This window comes from Perca fluviatilis, chromosome 7 (assembly GCF_010015445.1).
Source record: "Perca fluviatilis chromosome 7, GENO_Pfluv_1.0, whole genome shotgun sequence".
NCBI lineage: Eukaryota > Metazoa > Chordata > Actinopteri > Perciformes > Percidae > Perca > Perca fluviatilis.
In genome coordinates, this window is record NC_053118.1 from 30,988,757 (window position 1) to 31,013,155 (window position 24,399).

The 24,399-nt window shown below is 37.5% G+C and overlaps 1 protein-coding gene across 2 annotated transcripts; it reads left to right on the top strand.

The window, feature by feature from the left end:
- Positions 1-6: 6 nt before the first annotated feature.
- On the top strand, positions 7-19,641 carry LOC120562709 (macrophage mannose receptor 1-like). 2 transcript variants are annotated; one of them, XM_039806559.1, is made up of 6 exons: positions 7-46; positions 4,702-4,747; positions 14,497-14,901; positions 18,096-18,437; positions 19,313-19,401; positions 19,514-19,641. In XM_039806559.1, the coding sequence occupies exons 2-6, from the start codon at positions 4,714-4,716 to the stop codon at positions 19,619-19,621; spliced, it is 978 nt and encodes a 325-aa protein (XP_039662493.1). In that variant the 5' UTR covers positions 7-46; positions 4,702-4,713; the 3' UTR covers positions 19,622-19,641. The 2 variants fall into 2 exon arrangements, with proteins under 2 accessions (XP_039662493.1, XP_039662495.1); XM_039806561.1 differs by lacking the exons at positions 7-46; positions 14,497-14,901; positions 18,096-18,437; positions 19,313-19,401; positions 19,514-19,641 and adding exons at positions 706-740; positions 5,266-5,669; positions 6,035-6,376; positions 7,078-7,166; positions 7,296-7,679.
- Positions 19,642-24,399: the final 4,758 nt, after the last annotated feature.

The window sequence follows — 24,399 nt, forward strand, 5'->3', positions numbered from 1 at the left end:
TCAGCCGCTGCATCGAGGAGTAAACCTTGTACGTGGGCTCTACCAGGTGAGCTACCCAGGCGCCCCACAAAAGTGATTTTACAAATCCTTATTGTGTTCATTTTGAGAGATTGGCATGATAATCACGCACAGAGCGGCATCATGGTCTTTAGAGTGTGTCATTCAAATTCAAATAAAAAAAAATTCTTTACTGTTCAGCAGTATAATACAATAATATGTAATGCTATAATGAATTATTATGAAGGTGACCTGGATCCATTAAGATGGATCAATGAAAAAGAATTAGTTCATTACAGTTTTTGCTAAAATGTACAATTGCCCACTGTGAGACAGTGAGCTTCCTATTATGGCATTGTGTTTGCTATAACTGTGCTGACTGAAACTCCAAAATGAATACAGTAAAATACACTGCCGCAACAATCTCACTTTTAGTTAACTTAGAGGTCCAATGTGTAGGAATTTCTCCCATCTAGCTCTAGATCATATATCGCAATCAACTCTCTCGCACCACGCAGTTCAAAGTACGTATTACAGCTACGGTAGCCTTTCACGCTTCAAAAAGCCGGGCTCTTGCTCTTTTCAATGACCTTTTTCTTTTTCTGGGTGAAGAAGAAGACTCCTGTTCCTGAAATTTGGATTTTGAATACATGTGGTCCTCCATGTTTCCTTCTTCAAACTCACCGGGGCCGGGAAGCTACGATACCCACTGGCAGCATTAGCAGCACCCTGTGAGGCACCCTGTGAGTTTATCATGCGACAGTGAAAACGCAAAAGGCGAAGCAGTATGTCCTGTATGTCCCTTACCGGCTAACGTATTTCAAGATGGCGCATGAATATGGAGCGTCTACCCCAGTTCATGCAAACGCAAATGTAAAATTTCAAGCCAAAAGGAATACTTGGAATTGATGGTGGTGGTCAATATTCATGAAAAAGGTTTGCAACACAGATTTTGATAATGAACATCTAAACACATTACACACTGGGCCTTTAAGTTAAGTTTTAGTTAAGTGTGTGACGTCTCCCGACAGCCTGCAATCAGGAAATAAATTAAATGTAAGACTTTTTTAAATACATTCTAAGGTCTTTTTGTTCTTTTTAAAAGACTTTTCAAGACCTGCAGATACCTTGCAATTACAGTCAGAGGTTGGACACGGTAAAACGTACTTAAAAGACCTTCTTTGACATTACACAACCTGACCTCAGCAGGGAGCTTAACTTCTGCTAAACAAAGGCAGCAGCAGTGACACTACGGATCATTTACATTTAATTTTACTGGTTTGAATAAGAAATCACTTCCTAAAAGATTTGCTTGTTCATCTCCTTTCTTTTGCCGTCTGCAAACAAAAAAAAAAGGAAATGACGTTTTGATACACAAATTGATTCAAATGTTCCTGTCCACATATGTTTTTGTACTTAATGGTATACAGTGGTATTTAAGGCAATAGTATTATTTGGGGAATACCCTTTCCTGTTTTTAATCATGACATTGCCTCTATTCATAAAGTCAAGTGGCGTTTCCCAATATGTGTTCTTCTATTGACTTGTGTGCTTGTGTCCCTGTGAAACGTCATCTCGTGTTGCCAAAGGACTGTCCCAATACACAAGTTCGCATTTCGCCAAGAACAGTTAAAATTCCCGGATGTATTCTTGACACGCCCATTTACCGAGGATACATCGGTTGGTAACTTGTATGAACTTCGCAGCACCTGTATCCCAACATTAATTTCGGCATTCAATGATGGTTGGATTTCCAGTAGGCCTACATAGACAGCCCAAAAACGGGACAATTTTAACAATTTTCGCCATCTTATTCATCACTAAATTCACTTCTGAGAACATTTTAGGCCAGAAATGAACGGTTTGTATTTCGAATATAGGCAGTCTTGCGAAAATCTTTGCCGAATTGACAATTTGCTCCAAAGTTTTCGGAGTTTTCGGAGCTCCATAAAATGACGCGGCTGCCAGCTTGCGCCTGCCGGGGCCGCTTGCTCGGCGCTCGGACAGTAACACTCGGAGATCCCGCTGAAAGACGGAGGTCTTTTAGACCGGTCCCGTAAATAAGAGGCTTTTATTTCGCGGTTTCGGATCGTTGGTTTAAATATCACAACACGTGGTTAACTGTCTTTTCGGAGTTAAACTCAACAAGCGCACACACACACACACACACACACACACACACACACACACACACACACACACACACTCTCCCTGGCATTAAAACAGACACATACACTCACTTGTACACACATACATGCAGACACACACCCTCTGCTATCTGTCTTGTTCATGATCAACGCTCTGAACAAAGACATCCTCCCTCCCTTCAGAGCAGAGGAGAGATATACCATAGATAGACTGTATATTATTAGTCTATGAGATATACCCGTCTCTTTTCGGGAGACTTGTTTAAATTATGCCATAGGCCTACATTATATTTTGTATTTAGTTCATATTTTTGGTGTATTTGTTTTCTGATTTATTAGAAGTTGAGTTTCAGTCTGTATGATAAATGAACAATTGTACATAAAGTGGTAACATGCGATGACATGTTATGTAGACTAAAGGGGAGACGCCAACCTTTATAATTTGAATTTCTAATTTCCATCTCCCTGGGCATATACAGTGCACTACAATAATATAGAAATGATAATTCCACATAACACTAATAGGAACACATGGGACACACAGTGCATATGCCTATTTATTTGTTTAATTTAAACTGACTTAAACTTATATGCTAATAATAGTAGGGATCACGTTCCACTCTTTTGAATAAGTAAGGGGTGTTTGAGCTAAACCATTAACAATAAAATTAAAGCTCAATTAGTTTTATTTTTCAATTTTATTGCAATCGTTGTAGCATTATGAGGTTTTCTTGTCCGGAGATTGTTTTAATACAAAGTGGTTATATTGTTGTGGTTTTTATTTCTAGCTGGTATGTGAGAGCCTTGCAGGTAGCCTCTGTGCTTGCTTGCAATGATTATTGAAGCTTAACCTATACAAACTAAACAAAATGAGGTTAAAAAAATAATTAATCTACGCTAAACTAATGGTCTGCACGGAGTAGAATATTTATGATACAACCAACCACCAAAGTATGACTTTGACCAAAGTCTTACTTTGCATATGAAAATATTGTCATACAGTATGGGGGTTATGTTTTCTTGCTCTATAAATCTGAGGATTAACTACGAAGACTTCAGATCTCATCCCTATACCAACATTCAACAGAAGGATTTTAAACTTGTGAGGATACTTTTATAATTTTATTGCACTTTTACAATAAACAAGTACTGCAGGTCGTTATCCAAGTTTTTTTAATTTAAGAGCTGGTAGAGGGTAAGTTTCAAAATGAACATTTTAAAGTTGCTCCTGTTCTTTCACATTTGTTAATACTGAAACTAAATAGTTAGAACCTGAAACCTTTACATCAGGAAATGTGGAGCATTGTTTTGATGATTTGCAGGTCAAATGGTGTTCTATATGTACAGGAACTGGGATAACTTTGCTTTATGTAGACAACTTGTTTACAAATGAACGTTATTTTAACAGCATTTCAATTTTTCAACTTTATTTCGACAGAGAGCAAACTAGTGGTGTTGAAGTTTTTTTTTCAGCCTGAACCTATTTTCCATTGTTTTTGTTTGTGACTGACTGATGGGAACAACAATCTTTAAAATGTGTCCAGTATTAAGCTAGAACGCGGTGATCAGCAGCCGCAGATCGCGCTGCAATGTAACCCTGTAGGGCAAATGTGCATCGTCAATTTCGTCAGCTAAAAGTGTCGTCTTTGCCACTGCAGGCTCAGAATATTTTTCTAAATGTCTGCGAATTGCGATCGCTAAACCAACTCGATGAACCCTACTTTTAGCGTGTATAGAGCCAACATATTTGTAAGTGTAAATCGGTGAACTACGTGTATATTTCAACCAAACTAGAGTGGTTGTTGTTGGAAACGTAGAAAGACGACCCAAAACGGCTTTTCAGAGTTTTATTTTGTAGCTATCGATTTTGATTAAAGTGTTTTTTACGATGATAAAATAAAATGTTTATATACATGGAGTCTGGTGGGTTTAGTGATCGCAGTTTCATGGATGTTTTTATGTTTAAAAACAGGTTCTTACTCTTTAAGAGAAAGGTCGACTTCCTTAGAAATCCTTTCCATAATGTTATCAGACACTTAGAATATTAATCTGAGCCTGTCAGGGGCAAAATGAGCACTTCTGTGGACATAAATTGAAGGTGCCGATTGCTCTAATGGTTTCGCTGACTGCTGACTGCCGACTGCCGAATGCAGCAGTCTTGCTTAATTCTGGGCCAATGTCAAAGATTGTTGTTCCCATCAATCGCTTGGACACAAAAACATAAGAAAATAAGGTTTTCAATTTTAAGCTTGACCTCTAGAGCTGCGAATCAACAAAATCATGATTATTAGGTATCACCAAAAACATTAGAATGATCCAGTGAATACAAAGTACACCACCAATACATCTTTACTTTGCAGTCCTATAAGGTGCCTCTACACACAACTTATAAAAGTACACAGGTGTTTTCACTTCTTTTCTCATATGACATTTTCTTCATCTGTCTCCTATTTATGTTGCAGTCACTTGGACTTTACCTATTCATTAATGCAGTTTACAGGAGTTAGTAAGTCCAGTGTTACATTTGTTATTTACATCTTTTTCTTCTTGTTTGCAGTGAAAATCTGAAATGGATTGCATGATTCTGATTCTGGTCTTCCTTGGTAAGGTCAAATAATTTACATGATGTCATGGATGAAAGATGTGTTTGTGTTCACACACACACACACACACACACACACACACACACACCACGGTATTGCAAACTTGATGAGCCAAAGAAAAGTAAATTCACAGAGGGCAGAGATTTATGTATGTATGTTAAAATTAGGATTCATTATGATCCCTGCTGGCACTTAAAATAAAAAAAATATTAAATAATTTTCACTAGAAGACATTTTTTCCTGTGGTGTTTTTAAAATAATAAAAAATTCAAATTATGAAATGTTAATATAATAATAATAATAATAATAATGTTATCATTCAGGACTTTCACTACTGTAAAGCCAAACGTTTCTTTTATACAATCTGCACGAGTTGCTTTGTATTTAATATTTTAAAACAAATCCTTAGATACATTTTTCAGATTTTTCTTTTACTTTGAAACCTTTTAAAATTGTGTTTTTATTCCGTTCAAATGATTCACTAAACAATAAATATGCCCTGTCTCACCAACCCTCAGGATTCAGCCTCCACTCCTGCTCTCACTTCCCCTCCGTAAGTACTACTATGTTAACTTGGCAAAGAACTGGACCGATGCTCAGCTTTACTGCAGAGGGAAATACTCTGACCTGGCGACCATTGTAAGCATGGATGATATAAGCAGGCTACAACCTACTTTCACCTATTCATGGGCATGGATCGGAATGGCAGATGACCCCAAATCCTGGAGGGATAGCATGGGCAATGACTCCAACTCCTGGAGATCATCAGCGACTGGTGAAACGAGCAAAACTGGTTACCAGAACTGGGCTGTAAGCAATCCATCAGACACAAATAGAAATGAAATGTGTGTGGAAATGTACCCTGATGGAACATGGAATGATGCGCCCTGTGGAGCACTCAGAAGTTTTGTTTGTTACAATGGTAAGAAAAGATTTGAGTTTATGGATTTTTCTCACTGACTGCAATTGTTCACTCGTGAATTTAGGAAAAAATGTCACAGCTACAGGCCTGAAGCTTTGCAGATGCATCTCAGCTCTCCTTGTGAACTTCTCTGGCTCCATTTTCGACCCTTTTTACACCGAGTTCGTTCATTGAATCCAAACTGTTTAATGAACGGATTACTTTTTAATGATTATTCAGTTTTACGTTATTTTCGAGTAACACCAATGAATCCCTTTAATCAACCAATCTCATTCTCACCAATGCTTTAACTCTGAGTAGCTGTGATGCAGCAACAGGAATAATTGAATGAATTGTTAAGCTGGCTTCATTTCTGTCTGTTGCAGTTACAAACCAAAACACGAAAACCTACGTGTTCACCTCAACTTTGAAAACGTGGACCGATGCCCGTGACTACTGCAGAGAACACTACACAGACTTACCGATGATCGAGAACAATGTAGAAAACAATGCGGTCTATTCTGCAAAACCAGCCTCTGCTCAACCTTGGATTGGTCTGTACCGAGTGCCGTGGACTTGGTCCGACAAAACCCAAAGCTCCTTCACACACTGGCGAAGTGGTAGCCCAAATAACTATGGTGGTAACCAGTACTGTAACTCTGAGAATCCTCTCCATGAATGGGATGATGACACCTGTTCAGTCAAGTATCCTTTCATCTGTCATCAAGGTGATTGTTAAACAACACAAAGAAGGTCCAACATGAAACAAACAATACAACAGACAAAAATCACATACAACTTACATACACATAGTAAGAGAGTAAAGCACCCCAAATCATGAAATTAAATTGAAATTTCAAACAGATATGTTGATAAACTAGTAAGAACAAGAAGACATTACCAGGCAGCAACATGATGTTATGAGGAAGGATATAGTGAGTTCTTGAAGATATGTAGTGAGTTATTTCAGTTGAAAGGTTCTTTAAATTTAAAGGCCAACTTCTTTATCGGTAAAATAAGGTTGCTGAATATGTCTAAGAGGGTAAGCAGATACATATGGGTTGTGATATTGTTTTAAGTAGGAGGGATAGTTAAAATGGATATATTTGAAGATACATAGGAACCAGTGGTAATGCCTTTGAGTATTTGAGGGTAACTAGTTCAAAGATTTGTAATGTACTGTAATAATACGGAGACGTTGAAGATGTAAATCAAAGGTATTTTGGTAAACAATGTTAGCATAGTCCAATATAGGCAATAACAACTGTGAAACTATTATTTTCCTCATCTGAAAGGTAAAGCAATTTATGGAATGATAAAGTATACCCAGATTATGGCTAAATTGGATCCATCCTTTTGAGTTTTATCAACAAAAATTGACAGAATCTGTCTTATTGTTTTGTGTCCGCATGTTTGTTGTACTGTTCAGTTTCAAAAGTGAAGACTACTGTGAGGATGAAGTTCAAGACTAGCGCTGACATAACAGATCCAGCTACTAACACCCAGATCCTCCAACAGGTACAACTCTTACTCTGTTTAGTTTTTTTAATATGTATGACAGGAAACTACAGTCTACTGTACTGTAACTAGTCTACTAGTACAGATTAATAAATAAAACGTTTGTGTATTTCTTTTATTCCTGTTCAGCTGGATGCAGAGCTAAAAAGACATGGATGGACTGACTTCAAGCTGCGATGGAAGATTCAGCCCAAAAAGCAGGAGGAAGAGAAACTCACAGAACCTCCATGCTTTTAAAGAGCCCCTATTATACTCCTTTTCATCTTCATATGTGTACTCTTGTACTCTATAGAATAGGGTTTACCTGCTTTGATGTTCAAACAACATGTCATGTTTCTCATACTGCCCATTGCTTCAGCGCCTCCTACTGAAACAGTCAGTTTGAGCTCTTGGCCCACCTTCCTGAAAAGCCCCGTCTGGTCTGATTGGTCAGCTGCCCCACTCTGTTGTGATTGGTCAACCAAATTCAAACAGTCCACATGTTTTAATCCAAACCATGATCTTTTTCCTGAACTGAACTAGTTGTTTTGGTGCCTAAATATAACACATCTTTGTTGTTGTTGTTGTTGAAACCAAAGTCACCTTTGTCTAACTCCTTATTTGTGTATTTAAATTTAAGCAAAACAATTGTAGCACAATGTCACATGGTCAGTGTCATATTGAGGTTAGCAGATGTTTACCAGCAGATCTGCATTTATGTTTAATATATTTTCAATGATATAATGATTTTGTTGTGTTTTTAATCAATTAATTTGTCTGTATAATTACGCTTCAGCTAATAGAAGATATCCATATAATAAATTGAGATAATTAGGCTTTTAGTTGTGTGCTGCACTTTGACTATTAACTATGTGAGCAACAATGCCCAAAACATTGACCTGATATTTAACCCAAAAACGAATTATATTTAGCTATTTTGATAATAGATTAATCATTGCAGTTATTTTAATAATTTATTGTTTGAACTTGATACTGTGATTTAAAACAACTATCAATACTACATTGTCCACTCAAGGAAACTTGCTTCCTCTTGTCAAGCAAAAATACAATTGTATGCTATTTCAACTCACAAAGGTAAGTTAGAGAAGATGTTTAATTAATAATAATTTATTGTTAGAACTTGATACTGTGAGTTAAAACAACCATCTATTTTACATTGTATATTCAACGAAGCTTGCTTCCTTTTGTTAAACAAACATACAATTTTACACCATTTCAACTAACTGTATTCATACCAATTGTCTTTTCAAGTTAGGTGTACTCTTGTTTTTAAGGCAGAAATTGAACTTATCCTTTCAACTTAAGCAGACTAATGTTTTTACTAAAAGATCACACACTCTAATAAATTTCATGGTAGTTTAACTTGGAAATGCAAGTTCACCTGCTGCCTTGAAAATCAAAGTTCACTCAACTTGAAGACTGCTTTTGTTTCAACTTAGAAATTAAAGTTAATGAGGTTGATGTAACTACAGTGTTCTAGTTTTGTTAAAGTTGTTATTTTAGTTGATTTAACTTTTTATTACTTGGTTTAACTTCATACTTTAAGTTAAAACAAATAACTTACTTTCTTTAATAATGCAAGAAACCTTCCTTGCCTAGTATAACAGACATACTTTTCTGCTTTATTACAACTCACAGTTTAAAGTTATAGGGCCCTATTTTAACGATCTGAAACGCAAGTATGAAATGCAAAACGCAAGTAGCTTTGTGGGCGGATCTCGGGCGCTGTTGCTATGATATTGGCGGGATAAATGACTCTTGCGCCCGACGCAAATCTAAAATGGGTTGGTCTGAAGTAGCTAGGTGTGGTTTGGGCGTAACGTGAAAATAACCAATCAGAGCGTCATCTCACATTCCCTTTAAGAGCAGGCGCGCTTGTTCCATGGCGGATTGCTATTATGACGGTGGATTTCCCTGGCGCACACCAGCGGGAGCTGTCCGGGATGCGGCAAAGTAATAAATGCCCGTCTTGGCCGGGTGGCGATGTTGCTGCGGCCACTCGGGCGCATCTCCTCAAGTCTGGAGAGGATTGCTGCAGCCATGGAGCGTGGGCCTCCAAACGCACCACCTGCTCCTGTTGTGCCCCTTCCTCCTCCCCCCACTCCATCTCCGTCCACCCGCTCCACCAGGAGCACATCGCGCATTACTCCCAACCAAATTCTGCCGGAGTGTCCAATCCCGCCGTAGTTCACCATCACGTCTCCTTAAGTCCTCTAATATTTCCTCATTTATGTCATCAACACATCCATGATTCATGGAAATGTGTAAAACACAACAAGCCACAAAGAATGCTGCGACCTTTTGAGGACTGTACTGTAAAGTGCCTCCTGACCTATCCAAACACATGAAGCGCATTTTCAGTAATATTTTTCTTTGTAATTATGTATGGTTTGCAAAAATGGGAACTGCTGTGTCCGTTTAGATGAGAGAAGTGTAGGCGCGTTGTGCACACACTACATTATGGCCAAGCATGCGCCCCTAAAATAGCATCTGAATAACTGACTTTAGACTAGCGCCACTGACTTTAGACCAGGTTTTTCCTGGTCAGTGGCGGAATTGTTTTCTGAAACTGCAAAATAGCACCAGGGAATATTTGCGCCGGAACGCCCCTCCTCTTTTCGCTGAACCGCCCCCAGGAGCGCAAATACATTCCCTAATTTACCGACGTGCGTCTGTGGAGGGAAAAGTCCGCTGTGCGTCGGGTGCAAAATAGGAATGATACATGCGTCGGTGTACAAAGGCAATTGCGCTGGGTGCAAGATAGGGCCCATAATAACATAACCACATTTATAGCGAAGATAGTGTGGGTGCTTGGGTACAGCCGCCCCAGGGCACCGTGCGAAATAGGGGTCTCTCTAAAGCCGCTGATCTTGCGTTACTTGGGCTAGTGAAGTGACACACTGCAGATTAATGGCTGAAGGAATCCTATTACTGCTCAAAGTCTAATGCTGCAATACTCCAGCTCTTCTTATCAAACATAACAGTCACTTAACTCATGGTTCCAAATGTAAACCAGCACAACAATGACAATTACCAGGCAACAAAACACTACATTCTAAGCACACGTTTAATAAACGGAATTCATAAAGTTGCATTTGTATTTCGAACAAACTGCAAACTTTTCAGCAAATTTTAACACAACTCTATTTACCGCCTTGGGATATGGGAATTGACCAGCCAATGAACCAATTGCACCTGACTGCAGTACGTAGATTGGGGTTGGGCTAAATGTGGACGGAGCTAAACGTTTGACTTTTGAAAAGTACTTTTCAAGTACATTTCAATTTGAGAAGAGTGAAATGCCAAATTCACAATTCACAAGCCTTTGACAGGTACTCCCTCCTCCCACTAGTGCTTTCTTGTTTGCCACAACATGTGTTATATTTTAGTAGAAATTTGCATAGACTACATCACTTATCTGCGGTGTATAATTAATTTATTGTGTCCATGCTTTAACTATGCCGTGAAGACAGGTTATTTTAAACTCGAAAGGCAACTCTTTTTTGTTGCAACACACACACTTTTTTTTCAACTGATAAATTACATACCCAAGTTCAATCAACACATACATATCTGATAAAAAAATTAAATAGTCGACCCAATAAATAAATGCAAGTTTAACTTTCAAAAACTCATAAAGTTGAGTTCAAAATCCAAAACTTGTATAAGCTTGTTCAGTTAAAAATAAGAAATAAGCGGACATAACTAAATGGGTCTGTACTTTTTACAGTGTATGTATGATGATATATATATCGGACTTTGTAGGATTTACATTCCTTATAAAGTTCATAAAACTGGTTTGTCAAGTTAGCTGATGACTTCACTGTATGTTTAACCTAAACCAAGATAACAAAATAATGTTAACAAAAAAAATTCTGCAACTATTCTTAATTAATGGTAACGGTAATTAAAGAGTATATTTATGATGCAACCAACCTCCAAAGGATGACTTTGATCAAAGTCATACTTTGCATATTCAGATATTGTCAAACACTACTTAAGGGGGTGAAGACAATGTTTTCTTTCTCTGTAATCTGAGGATTAACTGCAAAGAGTTCAGATCTCAACCTTATAACAACATTCAAAAAATTGATTTTAAACTTGTAAGTATACTTTTTATAATTGTATTGCACTTACAATAAACAAGGACTGCAGGGGAATACTTATCTAACTTTTTTAAGAGGTGGTAGAGGATGAGTTTTTTTATAATCAACATTTTAAAGGTGCTCATGTTGTTTCACATTGTTGATATTGAAATAAAATAGTTGGAATCTGAAAACAAATGATCAGATGATTTTGATAATTTGCAGGTCAAAAGGTGTTTGAACATCTCATCAGAAACTGGGATAACTGCTTTATTAAACTTGTTTACATATAAACATTATTTAACAGCATTTCAATTTTTCGACTTTATTTAGACAGAGAGCAAACTAGTGCTGCTAATTTGCAGTGTTTTAAGGTGCTTCTATACTAAACTTATAAAGGTACACAGGCATTTTCATTTATTTTCTTGATAAACCTTTTCTTCCTCTTTCTCCCATTAAAGTAGTTGCAGCTATTATATATTATCATACCTATTCATTTATGAAGTTTGGTGACCTTAAATTCTTAGCCTCTCCCAGTAACAACCAGTGCAGAGATCCAAATCAGCAACAATAACTGGAAACACTAGTGTGGTCACACAGAGGTTAGTAAGTCAGCATTTGTTATTTACATCTTTTTCTTCTTGTTTGCAGTGAAAATCAGAAATGGATTGCGTGACTCTGATTCTGCTCTTCCTTGGTAAGGTTGAATAATTTACATGATGTCATGGATGAAAGATGTGTTTGTGTTCACACACACACACACACACACACACACAAACACACACACACACACACCACAGCATTGTAAACTTGATGAGTCATGCAGCATTAAAAATAGGCCTAAAGGGTAAAAGCAGAGAGTAAATTCAATTTGGAGCATAAATACAATATCAATACAATATAACAATAGCATAATACAATTTCACAACTCTTAGTACAAAACTCCAAACTCATCACACTTGTAACAGCCAATTTTCATTCAAAACTTGCCAGTGTGGATTCATTTGGATTGTAAACATCTCTCAATTTTTTTTGTGAAATGTCATGAGAACATATGGTTTAATCACCAAAACACACCATAATGATATCTTTTCAGTTTAGTCGTTTTAAACTACCTACTACTACTACTAGTGTTGAAAGTAACATTCTACAGTAGTGTAAAAGACAGATTACAGTTTTCACATTACTGTAGAAATAACACTTACATTACCCAACGTTTACAGAATATATCATTTCCATAATATCTATCTATATCTATGTGTAATCAAGCTGTGATCAATGAAGACATCCTCTACAATCATTTGGCCAAATGTGTTTTTACAATATTTACAGTAACCTCTCTGGCCTCTTTGATCGTGCCCTTGCCCATCTCTCTGACGGATCACTTGTCAACAAGCTCTTCCTATTCCTTGCTGTCTATCCTGCTCCATTGCCTCCCCCACCCCCTTTACTGTAAAAGGGCAACCCAGTGTCACGGCAGTTTGTGAAATGGTCACGTATTTTTAATCTATTGATACGTGTTCACGGGGACATTTTTGTCGTTAATTTGTGGTGGCCAGCACAAAATGGTCTATAGGGAGATTCACGGGGAAAGCAAACACCACACCCCGGGAGACGGCCGCGGGTGACGCGCGACAATAACAGGATGGCGGAGGTTGGGTTTAGGAAATAAACAGCGGGGAAAGGACGCCTCAAACGCCTGGAAACTGTTAAGAAATTCTAAAAGACGTGTTCGTTTGATTTCTGAGGAGGAAGGAGAGGCTTGGTCCAATTGAAAGATTAAGCAAAAGGTTTAATGAACAACATGATGAAAACGACAAGACAAAAACAATCAAACATAAAACATGAAACACTGCCAGCAGTGGACTGCAAGACATGCTCCCCTTGTGGGGTCCCAGTTTGCAGTCCTGAATCATTCTCAGGATCACACATTTATTCCCTACACCTGGGTGTTTCCTCAAATTAAATCTTTCCCTATTGGTCAGATGTCTCTCAAAAGAAAAGGTGTAAATTCCCAATCCATGTGTCTTGAGGCCACACCTGGTCACAGGATCTTACCAAGGCGGTGTCAATTGTTTCTAAACTACAGGAATACTCATTCTTTGTCTTAATCAAGTCTGGCTCAACAGGGGATGGCTCTCAAAGTTGTTTAAACAATAAGTTTTTGAGCCTTTTCCTTTTTTGCAAAAAAACAGACATAAAATTTTTTAAAGTTAGGAGCTTTGGGGGTGAGCCAGTCAAATGCTGATTAGGTGTGGTGTGATGCAATCGGTATTGATTCAGTGTTTTTTTCTAGCTATAGTGTTCATTTAACTAAAGGTATATTTTTATCAGACTTCACCAATGGTTTAACTTTTTACAACCTAACAAAACACACGCCGGAGACGGCCGCGGGTGACACGCGACAATAACGGGATGGCGGAGGTTGGGTTTAGGAAAGAAAAAACAGGGAAAGGACGCCTCACACGCCGGGAGACGGCTGCAGGGAACGCGCGACAATAACGGGGCGGTTAATGGGGAAACAAAATGCCACATGCGGGACGCGATCCCCGGGCTCTGGCGTGAAAGTCCGTAATTGTTTGACCCATCCACCACCCCAACCGACCTCCATACACGGATTTTCGGCATTGGATACTACTCGCTACCGCAGACGTGCTGTGATCACGACATATGCTTCCCATTTAAATACATTTGTTTACATTTCGTGCTGACCACCACGAAATAAACGACAAAAACGTCCCGTGAACACCTATCAATAGATTAAAAATACGTGACCATTTCACGTACTGCCATGAGGGGTGACCAATTCTGATTACCACAAGTTAAAATCTGTTAGCAGTAACAAGTACTCATTATGAAAACATAATGAACGCATTTACCATATTTAGAAATAAAAAAAAATGCAAATTATGAAATGCTGTATTATAATAATAATAATAATAATAATAATAATAATAATAATAATAATAATAATGTTTCAGGAATACTGGCCAGCTCTGGCTGTTATCATTCAGGACATTCTCCACTGTATAGACGAACGTTAATGTAGTGAAATAAACAGTGACAGTTATCATGTCATTGACAATCTGCATGAGTTGCTTGGATTTAATACTATTTTATTTTGATAAAAATCCTTCAATACATTTTTCAGATTTTCTTCCAATTTGAAACCTTTAAAATTGTGTTTTTACTCCGTTCAAATGATTCACTAAACAATAAATATGCCCTGTCTCATCAACCCTCAGGATTCAGCCTCCACTCCTGCTCTCACTTCCCCCCTCGTAAGTACTACTATGTTAACTTGGCAAAGAACTGGACCGATGCTCAGCTTTACTGCAGAGGGAAATACTCTGACCTGGCGACCATTGTAAGCATGGATGATATAAGCAGGCTACAACCTACTTTCACCTATTCATGGGCATGGATCGGAATGGCAGATGACCCAAAATCCTGGAGGGATAGCATGGGCAATGACTCCAACTCCTGGAGATCATCAGCGACTGGTGAAACAAGCAAAACCGGTTACCAGAACTGGATTGTTAACCAACCAGCAAATGAAAATGGAAATGAAAAATGTGTGGCAATGTACACTAACGGAAAATGGTATGATGCGCCCTGTGAAGGAATCAGGACTTTTGTTTGTTACAATGGTAAGAAAATATTTGAGATCATGGATTTTACTCACTGACTGCATTTGATCACTTAGGAATTTCATAGAAAGAATCAGAGCTACAGTACTGAAGCTTTTCAGATGCAATGCTCTGGGTTGTTTGCATTTCTTTAAAATAGTCTGCAAAATAGTCTCAGGGAAGGAACTTGATTTGGTGGAACATTTGCACCCCACAACAACAAAAACACATACAATATTAAATGAATTAACTGTTAACACAATAAAGTAACGTTAGCTATTTATATTAGCTGGATATATGATTAAACGTAATGTGCTTACCAGTGTATCTCCGTGTGTATTTTGTCCATAGCAAATCCCCGCCCATAGGTCTTAAAACATCCCAGTTAGATAGTAAATGATGTAACCATATTCTTTGTAGCATTTCCCAAAATATTCCTCAAAACATCAGCATGTAACTTGCAAGCTCGAAGATTGTTGTTTCCCGAAGAGGACAGAGTTTAGGAACGGCAACACTCCAAGAGTGGAAGGCGAAGGACGCGCAGGATGTTCCAGCAATTATCCTGGAAATGGGTCGTCGTTGATCCAGACTAACTCCTGGCTAAACCAAAAATGGATAAAGAGGTGGAGCGCAGATGGAGGTGAGGCGGGCCGCATGAAGCCGGCAGTTTATGCTCCACTCCTGTGATGACAGCCACCTGTCACTCAAAGCGCCACGGCCTTAATTATGCAGAACTTTAAGCCTGAATATAATTTAAACTGGAAGTTACAAAAGCTATAGAGAAAAGCGTTCAAATTTTGGATGTCCCTCCACCCTCAAACCACTGCTGGCCTGCTTTCACACCTCCAGGAAAACAACGAACGGGCAGATGGAGCCACATGAGCACAACTGATGTGAGCACCACCACTTGTGCGAATAACAAAGAGTCAAAAATGTGCACCCGTCTTGCAGGAAAACAAATCCTGTTGCATCAAGTTGGTATTCTCGCATTGCCAGACCTTCCTCCACAGCGCTGCGGAGGAAGGTCACACAGCAAATGGGATGGGAGAAAAACGTGCTCTGGTTTATTGGCATTTTTTTAAACCAATCACAATCGTCATGGGCGGCGCTAAGCACCGAGCAGAGCCATGGTGCCTCTGCAAAATAGCCTCCAGAAGGAACTTGTCTTGGTGGAACATGTGTATGTTCAAAAGTTGTTTTAGTCGTGCAACATAAAACTCAGATTGGACAGATAGTCTAGCTAGCTGTCTGGATTTACCCTGCAGAGAGAGAGGAGCAGTTAACCAGAGTCCTCAGAAATCCACCGGAGTTTAAAATTACAACACAAAGAAAGCGGAAGGTGACGGACATCCAGCCAAAAAGAGTAGGGATGCACTGAATCCAGGATTCGGGTTTGGATTCGGCCGAATATTGGGCTTTTTGACGGGGTTCGGTTTTTGCCGAACCTTAGAATTTTTTTCCACCGAACCCTACTTGGCTGCTGCTCGTTAGCTAACGTTAGCTTTCTAATTTTACCCACCCAACATGCCTTCTGTAGTGGAATGGCTTCAAATGAGCTTGTTTTTTACTGTGAACATTTACTGTTCAATATGTTGCAGTTTTACACACAAGAAAGCGAACAACTTAAAGGAGAATTCCGGCCAATTTTTACGTTAATCTTGATCGCTATAGCTACGCGAGTACTTTCGATAGAAAACACCCCGACCCGAATTAGTGCAGCTAAGGGCCGGGACACATCAGGCCGATTATCGGCCGTTAGACAGTCTGGCGAGGTCAGTGACTCAAATCTGTTCGGGGTGTTGTGGGATGATTATTACAGAAGCCTGTCTGAATACACTCACCGGACGGCAGCTAGCAGCTTCATGTCTGAGTTGAAAACGCATCTTGTTGACACGTAAGGGCCCTATTCATGTGGCACAGACATATTAATTGCATTTTGTGTCTGTTAAGAGGCACAGAGGCACTCTAAAACTTGCCCCGACCACTGCCGTTTTAGCTCAGGGGACGCTTTTAGTACGTAGCTGCAGCTTCTCCGTGTTAGCTGCACTAATTCGGGTCGGGTTTTTTTCTATCGAAAGTACTTGCGTAGCTATAGCGATCAAGATTAACGTAAAAATTGGCCGGAATTCTCCTTTAAGCTTGATGGACATGTTTTGCATTTAGCGTTTCACGTTCATCTCAGTAAGCTAGCAAGAGTACACAACAGACAACTTCCGTGTAGACTACTTCAAAATAAAAGCACTTCCTGTGACGGTTCGCAGTAAAACTAATTTACTTTTAAACAAATTGTGTACCTTTTCACATATCAGCTGTAAATCAAGTACTGTAAATAATGTAAATAGTGAGTTTTAATCACACTATAATTTACCATTTCCTTTAGACTGTTTTAAACTAAACAACATGAATTTCTTATTTAAGTGCTATAAACAAACATTTCACAACACTGGTTAGTGAAAATTTGCCAAACAAAATTGTCACTCATCTGGCGATAGCGATATGCTTTCCTACGATGTGAAAAGAGCGTGTGAATTCAACATCAAGTTGTTACATTTAACTATTTTAGAGGCTGTGGACGTTGTTTACTTCATTAATGTGTTTACTGTGTTAATGGACTGAGGATGGGAGTAGGATTCGGTATTCGGTTTCAGGTTCGGCAGAATCTTAACCAGTGGATTCAGTATTCGGCCGAACCCCAAAAATCTGGATTGAGTGCATCCCTAGAAAAGAGTGACATCCAGGCGGAATTTCCGGCAGAACGAGAGCAATCCCTGAAGTGGAACATCGTGGATGTAGACTAAGTTGGTATTGAATGTCTGCTCAGACATCATTGTTTTCTTTCAGGTAGTTTCTTGTTCTGAGAAGACGTTCATATTATATTATATTCATATATCGTATACATACACTATGAGTATGTCAGTCCCTAAAACTGTACACTGCAGTGTGCATAAATTGGAACTGATCAGGTCTATTGTAACTCTAGACAGACAGAAAATGTAGCCAACTATGGTCTACATTACTTTCAGACTGAAAATGTACTTTTTGTGCATGTTTAAAACTATTTTCATAATGTACATATTTACACATTGTGTAAAAGCAGTTATTGGAATTAATCAAATTAAATCCATCTCACCCAGCCTTAACTCTGAGTAGCTGTGATGCAGCAACAGGAATCATTTAATAAATTGTTGAACTGGCTTCATTTCTGTCTATTGCAGTTACAAACCAAAACACGAAAACCTACGTGTTCATTTCAACTTCGAAAAGGTGGACCGACGCCCGTGACTACTGCAGAGAACACTACACAGACTTACCAATGATCGAGAACAATGTAGAAAACAATGCGGTCTATTCTGCAAAACCAGCCTCTGCTCAACCTTGGATTGGTCTGTACCGAATGCCATGGACTTGGTCCGACAAAACCCAAAGCTCCTTCACACACTGGCAAAATGGTAGCCCAACTAACTATGTTGGTGACCAGTATTGTAACTCTGAGACTCCTCTCCATGAATGGTCTGCTGGCACCTGTTCAATCAAGCTCCCTTTCATCTGTCATCAAGGTGATTGTTAAACAACACAAAGACATTCTTTAAGTGAAGGTTTATTGAAGGGTAGCCCCTTGAGATCCAAGGTCCAACATGAAACAAACAATACAACAGACAAAATCACATACAACTTACATACACATAGTAAGAGACTAAAGTCCCTCCAAAAATGAATATTAATATTATTGATAAACATATTTATAAAAAATATTCTAAGAAAAGTAATAATAATAATCATGAAATTAAATTGTAATTTCGAACAGACATGTTGACAAACTTGTAAGAACAAGAAGACATTACCAGGCAGCAACATGATGTTTTGAGGAAGGATATAGTGAGTTCTTGAAGATATGTAGTGAGTTAATAGTTCTGTAAGCTGGGAGTTTGTTTCAGTTGAAAGGTTCTTTAAATTTAAAGGCCAACTTCTTTATCGGTAAAATAAGGTTGCTGAATATGTCTAAGAGGGTAAGCAGATACATATGGGGTGTGATATCGTTTTAAGTAGGAGAGATAGTTAAAATGGATATATTTGAAGATACATAGGAGCCAGTGGTAATGTCTTTGTGTATTTGAGGGTAACCAGTTCAAAGATTTGTAATATACTGTAATAATACTGAGACGTTGAAGATGTAAATCAAAGGTATTTTGGTAATCAATGTCAGCATAGTCCAATATAGGCAATAACAACTGTGAAACTATTATTTTCCTCATCTGACAGGTAAAGCAATTTATGGAATGATAAAGTATACCCAGATTACAGCTAAATTTGTTAACAGTGCTCTCAATGTTTTTAAAAGAAAGCATTGGATCCATCTTTTTGAGTTTTATCAACAAAAATTGACAGAATCTGTCTTATTGTTTTGTGTCCACATGTTTGTTGTACTGTTCAGTTTCAAAAGTGAAGACTACTGTGAGGATGAAGTTCAAGACTAGAGCTGACATAACAGATCCAGCTACTAACACCCAGATCCTCCAACAGGTACAACTCTTTCTCTGTTTAGTTTTTTGAAGATATTAAATGGCAGGAAACAAAGTCTACTGGTACAGATTAATAAATAAAACGTTTGTATATTTCTTTAATTCCTGTTCAGCTGGATGCAGAGCTAAAAAGACGTGGATGGACTGACTTCAAGCTGCGATGGAAGATTCAGCCCAAAAAGCAGGAGGAAGAGAAATTCACAGAACCTCCATGTAGTTAACATGTTTAATATATTTTTTATCTGCAAAACTATTACATGATATAATAATTTTGTTGCGTTGTTAATTAAGTAATTTGCCTATATAATTACGCTTCAGCTATTAGACGATACCAATATCATAAATTAAGATAATTAGGTTTTTGGTTGTGTACTGCACATTGTCCTGTTGTTGATATTAAAGATGTCCTGACACACAACCCAAAAATGCATCAACTATTTTGATAATCCATTAATCATTTGAATCATTTCATTTGAATCATTTTACTTAGACCCAAAGTGAAGATTAGCTGCTTTTCTCTGTCTTATATGTCCGCAAACTAAATATTTTTAATTTTGGTCACGACAATTGAATAGCCTACATAATCTTGGATTATTTTTTTTATTTTTTTTTTACTATTTTATGAAATTGTATAGACCAAATGGAATAATGGAAATAATCGTTATACATAAATAAGCCCTACAACAAAACGTTTGTGCTTTCATGTACTACAGCCTGATGAAAAATTGATTGAACTTTTTAATTAATTTTAATCGCTGTGTGATTTTATGTGTGTCTTCAGTGTTCCTCGTTTGCTGTTATAGTTAGTGAGTACAGTTTGGCAGTGTCCCATTCTCCTATATGGGATATTATTAAGCCGCCTACACATGATATGCAATTTGCTCTCTGTGCACCACTAGGTAGGGCGCAGAGAGCAAAGCGCAGCACAGGTAAACCTCATCAAGGGTGGCAAGGAAGCTATTTCCTGTTGATAGGTAACATGCTGTTATTTCATTGGCGGCGCTTTCGAAAAGTCAGGAGCAACTAGGTCAAAGTTGAAATAATTCGAACTTTGAGCACAGAGCAAAGAGGCAATGGACCAGCCGGCGCAAAGCGGATTTGCCGCCTATCATGTGTAGGTGGCTTTAGGCTGCGAAGAGCTCACTGAATAGCTGCCTGTGTTATGTTTGTATTGGTTATGATGCTTCAGTGAACTATTCACATTCTAGGTGACCTTTGACCCCATGAAGTCAGAAAGATGAGTGAGACAGTTTGATTTGAGTAAAACATGAGTAAAGTTGCTTTGATTTGATTATTTTACCTATTTTGTTTATTACCCAGCTAGAATTTTTTGGTTCCAAGAATGTTCTGAGAATGTTATCGTGCACTGTTCTCGTAATGTTTTTAGTGGGAAGTTTTCTTTTGGGTCCCAGAATGTTTTATTTTTTTTAAAGGTAGAATAACATTCTATAAAAAAATGTTTGGTGATAACCTTCTCAAAATGTTTGGTATTTTATTTGATTGTTAGAAAATGAAGCCCTAACATTCTTTAAATATTTTCAGTGGCACCTTTTTTAATGTTATTTTAGAATAGGATATGCTTTAAAACCATTATTCAAATGTTTTGTGGTAACATTTAGTTAAAATATGTTAACATTGTTGGAACATTATGTCACAACCTTCCTGTAACAGTTTGACATAACATTTCCTGGACTACTGATCACTGTGGTCATTAGGATGACTTAATGAACTAATTAAAACTAATTAACACAAGAAAACAGTTGATATTCAAAAGTCTTTCAGCATAATTACTTTTTTCATTCATTTATCTACAGTATATCTGTGTGTGTGAAAATACTAAACCTGGTAACCTCTGTAAAGAAAGTCATAGTTTTAACATCTAATATCAATATATTGCTGCAAGGGAAGCTAGCTAGCTGATAAATTTAAATAGATTCTATTGAGCCAACAATGTTACAAATTAAACATTACAACTTTCTGACACATATAAACAAACGTGAAAATATAAATCACACATGTGCCTATTTCAATATTTGACAGAGTAGTATGCAACAATGTGTACAAGCTGGACAGAGCATGGTCATATTTCACACTGAAAACAAAGTGAGATCCGTGTGGCCAGCAGATATGGCGGGGGGTTTCCTTCAGTTGTCAAGAGGTGATCTTCAAGGCTGTGGCAGGACTGAAACACAAATAAAAAACATCTCCATATAAGCCATACATTTAAAAAATACGGCATGGACCACAATATTTGAAATAGAATTATATTGTCTTGACAAACCTTGTGAAATTCGTCCAAATGATCAGTTGCCTCTCCAAAACTGATCTTCTTGGACCGCTTCCTTCCAGCTGGTTGTGGCGTGAGAAGATACAGCAAGATGAAAAGAGAAGTCATGTCGCTGTCCCATTCTGCAGCCAGTGTAAATAACACAATTTAGTCGCGTTGCTGGCGAGGCTGTTATTTTAACCAGAATTGTAGGGAAATGTACAAGGCTTTACCTGGCCAACATTTCTTCAGTGTAGGTCCGTATCACATCCATTGTCGTGCTGTCTACCAATAACCTAAAGGAAACAATGTAGGTTCAGTAAATTGATAGTTAAATATGTATGGCCACATTCAGAAGACCGAATTGATGCAGATTACAGTAGCGTGTACTACAGAAAATATTTACTGTATTTATAGTAAACAATTATTTTTGTTGTTGTGTTTTTGACAGTATTTGATTAGACAAAACCTTACAGTAATGTTGCAATCCATTACAGTAAACCTTTGTTGCATCGATGATTGGGGAAGATGTCTTCATTGATCACACTTCTGATTATGGGATAGGAATTATGGAAATAGTTTGTTGTTGAATTTGATGGGTAATGTACAGTTAAATTTTTGTCTACTACAATGTGAAAACAGTGAAGCAAACAGATCATCTTTAGCACTTCAAAGAGTAATTTGGAAACATGTATCTTACATTGTTTGGTCTCGGACTAAGTGATTGTTACAATAAGTTAAAGAGTAACTACCGTTTTTTATAACCTGGACCCTATTTTCCTTTAGTGTCTAAGTGTCTGATGGGAACAACAATTTTTGACATTGGTCTTCAGAGATAGACCTTTAAACATCTTTGAGACCTTTCTGTTTAACCAGAAACAGCTCTGAAGTCGCTAGCGCTAAACCCACCAGACTCCATTAAAAAAGCAATACTTTTAGCGTGCATAGGGCCAACATATTTTTACACGTATATCCATAAACTATGTATTTATTTCAACCAAAACTAGAGGTGTGATGGTTGGAAAAGTGGAAACCTGACCCAAAACGGCTTTTCAGTTTTATTTTCTTTCTGTCAACTTTGAATAAAGTGTATTTTACAATGCTAAAATGATTGTTTATTTACTTGGAGTCTGGTGGGTTTAGCGAACGCAATTCACGGATGTTTTTATGTTTAAAAAAAGGATCTTACTCTTTAACAGAAAGGTTGACCTCCTTAGAAATCCTTTTCATATTGTTGGCAGACACTTAGAATATTAATCTGAGCCTGTCAGTGGCAAAACAAGCACTTTTGTGAAGGTAAATACAAGCTGGACAATTGCCCTGTTAACTTACATTGTAGCTTGTTTCGCCGCTGCCGGCTGCAGCGATCTCGCTTAATACTGGACCAATGTCAAAGATTGTTGTTCCCATCAGTCACTTAGACACAAACACATAGGAAAATAGGGTCCAGGTTGCAAAAAAAAAGGTAACTTTATTGTCCCCGAGGGGCAATTATTTGTACAGCCAGCAGACAGACATAAGGACATACCTACATTTACCCAAAGTATCTAAAACCCAATAGTAAATAAATACATTTAACACAGTTCTGGCAAATTGTTTAAAATGGAAATGACTTTAAAAATGTACTCCAGTATTTCACCAGAAACTTAATGGTTGAAACATTGGTCTTGTAGTGAAAGAAGTTTACGAGCCAAATGAAAGGAGAATCAGTTGCTTTGAATGCAAGATTTAATAATTTACAATTATGATAAGTTGGGAGTCTTGTACTTAGAGTTTTGAAACACTGCACCATACTATTGATAATAGTACCATAGCGACTAAAAAAAACGGAATTCTTTTAATTTTATGATAAATCTTGCAATCCTACTTGGTAAATAAGTATATCATATCCACTAATCCAAATTTGCCAATTCATCTCCCCACTTTTTTTGATAGATTTCTATAATTTGAATGCAGACTCTGGAACATGTTAATAATAACAAAAGTGTTTCTACCATTCATCATTATAAGCAATTATTTGGTGATCAATCTCGTATTTAATTTTTTAATGCTGCTTATTTTACTTTTTCTTCATCTCCTTATTTTATCGTCTTTTTTGACGACATGTATGACGATACATATATCGGACTTTGTAGGATTTACATTCCTTATAAAGAATCCTGCAACTATGCTTAATTAATGGTAATGGTAATTAAAGAGTATATATATGATGCAACCAACCTCCAAAGTATGACTTTGACCAATGTCATACTTTGCATATTCAAATATTGTCAAACACTAAGGGGGTGAAGACGATGTTTTCTTTCTCTGTAATCTGAGGATTAACTGCAAAGAGTTCAGATCTCAACCTCATAACAACATTCAACAAATGGATTTTAAACTTGTAAGTATACTTTTATAATTGTATTGCACTTTTATAATAAACAAGGACTGCAGGGGAATACTTATCTAACTTTTTTAAGAGCTGGTAGAGGATGAGTTTTTTTATAATCAACATTTTAAAGGTGCTCATGTTGTTTCACATTGTTGATATTGAAACAAAATAGTTGGAATCTGAAAACAAATGATCAGATGATTTCGATAATTTGCAGGTCAAAAGGTGTTTGAACATCTCATCAGAAACTGGGATAACTTTGCTTTATTAAACTTGTTTGCATATAGACATTATTTATTTAACAGCATTTCAATTTTTTGACTTTATTTCGACAGAGAGCAAACTAGTGCTGCTAATTT

Bases quoted from the DNA above. Each gene is read 5' to 3' on its own strand.
- LOC120562709 (XM_039806559.1), top strand. From the start codon at position 4,714: ATGGATTGCATGATTCTGATTCTGGTCTTCCTTG. The intron at 4,748-14,496 runs GTAAGGTCAAAT...ATCAACCCTCAG, and splicing joins TCTGATTCTGGTCTTCCTTG to GATTCAGCCTCCACTCCTGC. The intron at 14,902-18,095 runs GTAAGAAAATAT...TGTCTATTGCAG, and splicing joins GACTTTTGTTTGTTACAATG to TTACAAACCAAAACACGAAA.